General features: G+C 34.2%; 1 protein-coding gene across 1 annotated transcript; it reads left to right on the top strand.

Annotated features, from left to right (window-relative positions):
• Positions 1-1,216: 1,216 nt before the first annotated feature.
• On the top strand, positions 1,217-3,620 carry LOC120091623 (protein IMPAIRED IN BABA-INDUCED STERILITY 1-like). Its single transcript, XM_039049722.1, has one exon. It carries the CDS (start codon positions 1,336-1,338, stop codon positions 3,352-3,354), a length of 2,019 nt encoding a protein of 672 aa, XP_038905650.1. The 5' UTR covers positions 1,217-1,335; the 3' UTR covers positions 3,355-3,620.
• The last annotated feature ends 1,841 nt before the right edge of the window (positions 3,621-5,461 follow it).

Genomic DNA, 5,461 nt, shown 5'->3' with positions numbered 1-5,461 from the left:
TAAAAATTAAGGCTTTTTTTTTAGTAAAAATTTCGTTTTTTTATTTAAGGTTCTGTTTAGTAATCATTTCTTAGAATGATTTGCATTATGTTACTTCAATCGTTGAAGTCTTAGTCAAATTCCAATACACAAAAACAAGTTTTTAAAAGCTAATTTTCAAATTTTAAAAATCTAGCTTTATTTTTTTAAATAAATTGGTAAGAAAAATGCAACAAAGGAAGAAAATTAGAGGTGGAAGTAGTGGAAGTAGTGTCTATGTTGGCATTATAATGTGATTCACATTGTTTTATTTAACCTTACTCACTAGTTTCTTTATAGAGTTGGCTCTTATCTGGCCTTTTCTATGGGCGCTTTTTGTATTATTGCTCTCATATATAAAGAGCTCGGGATCTAGGGTTTCAGAATAACTTGTATTTCGATCTTCTTCTTCCTCATTTGCGACTGCTATAAAATCTTTCGATCTCTTATTCGAAAAGTGGATGTAGACCTCGATCGAACCACTATAATCGTCGGCGTTTTCTTCTTTTTCTCACTATCTTTGTATTTTTGTTAATTTTTGCATATTTGGTTTTCTATTTTACATATTTATTTACTGATTTGTTTTAACAGTCTATAGGCTTAATTTTCAAAAACAAAAAATAAAAAATGAAATGGTTACCAAAGGGACCTAAATTATAATTAAACAGACATAAATTAAATAAGAGGCATTTTTTTTAATATATTTTAAAATATTTATACTTTATAACAAAAAATTTGGAATACAAAGCACTTTTGAAACTTTTTGTTAAAGTATAAATATTTTTGAAAATTTTCTATTCATAAGAATTTCCTAAGAGCATAATTTTAATTATTTAGAATTATACTGAATAAATAAAAGGAAATAGTTAAAAGAAACGGCCTAGTTAAAATAGTGAAAAGGATTATGAATATACAGTCATTCAATGATGGAAAGCAACAGAAAATGGAAAGAAAACCCACAAAAATTCAAAAAAAGGAGGAGGTAGTTAGGACCCACGAATGTCTCTCTCTCTCTTCAATATGCTAACAAACTATTTGGCCAATTTTTCATACCGCAGATCTCGCAGTGTCGGAATACAGAGTCATTGGTCATTGAGGTTGCCAACAACATAACCCAAAAATGGCTTTGATTTCTTATGGGTTCAAGCAATCTTCCCTTTTCTTTTTTCAGCTCACAGATAATGCAGCAAACCCTTTGAGCTGTTGTTGGATGTAGGGGTCCCATTCCCCTTCTCCTTTGTTGAGCCCATTCCCTGATAGGGGTTTGATCACCCTTTACATCGTTTCTCTGATCGATGCTGTCGGATTTGGTGGTTCATGGGTTGCATTAGCTCCAAGAACGTAGATAAATCGGCAGCATCACCCATTTATAAACATCATCGAACAAAACCCACATCCACTACATCCGCCACCGTTGTCGCCACCGCAGAGAATAGTTCTACTGTGACCATAGACACTTCGGTAGCGACGCTCGATCATGAGAAGAAAGGGGAGGATAAATCAGAGGATCGGAGTCGAGATATTAAAAAATCGAAAAAAGGGAGTTCTCAAGGAGGGAAGGGTTCTTTCAAATTAGGGTTTTCTCAACGATACATTCAAGCTGAGCAGGTTGCTGTTGGCTGGCCTTCTTGGCTCAGTAGTGCGGCCGGTGAGGCCGTTCATGGATGGGTGCCTCTTCGTGCTGATTCCTTTGAGAAGTTGGAGAAGATTGGACAAGGTACATACAGCAGTGTGTTTCGTGCTCGAGAAGTTGAGACAGGAAGGATGGTTGCATTGAAGAAGGTTCGTTTCGACAATTTTCAACCGGAGAGCATTAGGTTTATGGCAAGGGAAATCATGATTTTGCGTAGGCTTGACCACCCAAACATCATGCAATTAGAAGGCATAATTACTTCCAAAATGTCTAGCAGCATTTACCTTGTATTTGAATACATGGAACATGATCTTGCAGGGTTAGTGTCTAGTCCTGATGTCAAGTTCAGTGAGGCACAGGTTAAGTGTTATATGAGACAGCTTCTATCTGCAATTGAACATTGCCACCTTCGGGGTATAATGCATAGAGACATTAAAGCATCTAATATTTTGGTAAACAATGAAGGAATTCTAAAGTTAGCAGATTTCGGATTAGCAAATGTCATAAACTCAAGAAACAAGCAAGTGCTAACAAGTCGAGTGGTGACATTATGGTATCGCCCACCTGAGCTACTGATGGGTTCAACAGATTACGGATTAACAGTGGACCTCTGGAGCATAGGATGTGTATTTGCAGAACTGCATCTGGGAAAACCCTTTCTTAAAGGAAGAACCGAGGTTGAACAATTGCATAAGATATTCAAACTTTGCGGCTCTCCATCTGAAGAGTTCTGGAAAAAAACAAAGCTTCCTCATGCAGCTATGTTCAGACCCCAACATGCATATGAAAGTTCTCTACATGAAAAGTGCAAAGAATTTGCACCCTCCGCAGTTAGCTTATTAGAAATTTTTCTTTCCATTGAACCTTACAAGCGTGGGACTGCCTCATCTGCTCTCATGTCTGAGTATTTCAAGATGAAGCCATATGCTTGTGATCCATCTATCTTACCCAAATATCCACCAAACAAAGAAATGGATGCCAAAAATCGTGAAGATGCACGAAGAAAGAGGGCAAATGCAAGAGCAAAAGAGACAGGGGCAACACAAAGGCCTAGAAGAGTCCAAAGAAATTTTCAAGAATTCAATAGCCATAAAGTGCCAATCAAAGAGAAAGCAGAAGAAAACATTCAACCTTCTCGGCGGAATGGCAGCAATGTTGCGAATCTTCTTGACGGGACATCAGAGGCTTCCCAGGCCGCAACTGCACCAAATCAAAGAGGAGATAGTGCATTCACAGCCCCAATACCAGTCTCAGCATCTAGTGGCTTTGCTTGGGTAAAGAAACGTAAAGAGGAAGCTACATCTACAATATCAGATGGTCTTAAGAGCCAAATAAGTGCTCTGGATCCATCTTTTGCAAATTACACCTTCAAATTAACAAAAAAACAGAATGGACACACAAACATTCCAGTCAGTTCAGGTGCGCAAGACTATGAAATTCGAAAGCAACAAAGAAGAAAACATGATTTTCCCGAGTTTTTTGATGCATCCGAAGCATACCCATTCTTGGATATGTCCAATGAACTATATCCAAAACTGCCATCCAACGCTACAACCAATCTCGACAACAATGATACAGAATCACACATTGAATTCTCAGATCCTCTGTTAACACAACCCCATAGAATAGATGAACTCCTGCAAAAAGATGAAATTCACATTCGACGAGTGGCTCGAAAATCCAGATTCGAAAGAGATAAATGATTCGTTCATTATCCGATGCAATAGTCAGATGATAGACGTACATATAAAACCATACTTAGCAGTGGCAATTCCGAGACCTGCATCCACAGTGGAGCTCAGATTGGCAATTGCAACCCGACAACAAAAACAAGCTAAAAGAAGCATAAAAAGAATAAGCTTCTACAAATATACATACATTTATTTGAGATATTCAGAAAAGTTGAATGAAAAATACCGTCGGATGCAATTGATCAATTTTTTGAAACGTGATCATTTAAAAAAATATATAGAGCCATTCAATGAAATCATTTAATAAAAATATTTATGAAAAATTGCAAAAACTACACGTAAAGTATATGATGCAAATAATTGTAATTGTACCACATTAAATTTTCATATTTAAAAATTGAGCTCTCAAACTTAACTAAGTGATTAAATAGGACCTCAAACTTACATAATTATATAAATTGTAATTATGATTTTTTTTCTTTTAATAAGAAATATAAACTAATACTATTTTCTAGGCTTATATAACACTACAAGAATTCTAGGCTTTTATATCAGTTTAAAACCGACATTAAATGGCTTTAATGTTGGTTGACAACCGACATTAAAGATAGTGTTATAAAAGTCTTTAATGTCGATTTTAAACCAACATTGTACACCCTCTTCAATGTCGGTTTAAAACTGACATTAAAGACAACTAACATTAAAGACCTTTTATAATACTATCTTTAATATCGGTTGACAACCGACATTAAAGCCCTTTAATGTCGGTTTTAAACTGACATTGAAGCCCAAAATCCATGTCCGTCTTTTCAATTATTATCCTTTTTTTTAAATTTTGTTGTTGAATCCATTTTTAATGTCGGTCAAAAAGTTAAAAACGACATTATAATAATTTATCCACAAACAAGAATTGTTTTTATATATTAAGATCTCAATAAACACAAAAATTTAAATCTAAGCCTTGCTCACAAAGTACAAATAATAGTTAGCTTCCAAAGAGTAACAAAATTTATACTTACAAAGCAGTAGTTGGCTGCTTACATATCAAAAATTTTCCAAAATAAAATCTTAATTGCTTTTATATATACAACTTAACTTTCAACAAATACAAAAAATTAACTAAAGATTGAGAGAGTTGGTTGTCTACTTTAGAGTGTCATTACTATCTCAAAATATCTGCAAAGAAGACATGTTTGTTTAAGTATATAAAATCAAGAATAATTTAAAAATAAATGAATCATACTAAAAGAAATTACATGAACTATGGAAACAATATTTATACAAACTTACCAAAAGGAATGAATGCAAAATTTGCTATTCTTTTCTCTATTCTATGGATGAATTTATTATGCCCTCTATCTAGAACCTCCCTGTACCCGTGCGAGCGATGTCATAGGAAAGTATATAAACAAACAAATATAAGTTGCGTTAATATAAGCAATTTATATATAATGAAAGAAATGAACGACTCAACCCTTAAACAACTACCACAGTTGCACAATAGTCATTGTAATGATCCCAAATTTCAATGCTAAACTAAGGAACATTACCATATTTTAACCTACAACTAACTTTATAACTCGTATGTTTTAGAAAAATTTTGGCAACATGACAACACTACCACAACAATACAAATTTTTTTTTATTTTAACACCTATTCAAAGAAATGCACTTCCAACAATATTCAAACAACAATTTTCTCTCAACAGAACAAACAACATAAACAACAATGATTTACAAAAACTCACATCTGATTACTCACTTGAATTCAAATCTCAAAAGTTGTCACATAGGTATTCGATCTTATACCTCCAAATTCAAAAACAGCTTTGACATTCTAAACAAAAATTATAGTTCAATACTGTTGAGGCATGTGATGATGACTTTTTGGCCTTCCTTATTAAGAAAGGAATAAAAGAGAGGTATTAAAGTCTTTCAAACCCCATGTTTAATGTAATGAAAGTTTAGGGTACCTGAGAATATGTTACTATGTTTGATCCCATGTCATCCGCTAAATGAGCTCCATTGTCCCAAAGATCTAAGGAAAATCAAACTATCTCAATACCCTATTCCAAAAAGAAAGATGAATGCCGATGGTAATCAATCTTTGACATGAACG

Source organism: Benincasa hispida, chromosome 11 (genome assembly GCF_009727055.1).
Source record: "Benincasa hispida cultivar B227 chromosome 11, ASM972705v1, whole genome shotgun sequence".
In the NCBI taxonomy this organism is placed as follows: Eukaryota; Viridiplantae; Streptophyta; class Magnoliopsida; order Cucurbitales; family Cucurbitaceae; genus Benincasa; species Benincasa hispida.
This window is presented reverse-complemented; position numbering and strand designations above follow the sequence as displayed.

Excerpts from the sequence above, each read along its gene's own strand:
- LOC120091623 (XM_039049722.1), top strand. The coding sequence starts at position 1,336 with ATGGGTTGCATTAGCTCCAAGAACGTAGATAAATCGGCAGCATCACCC.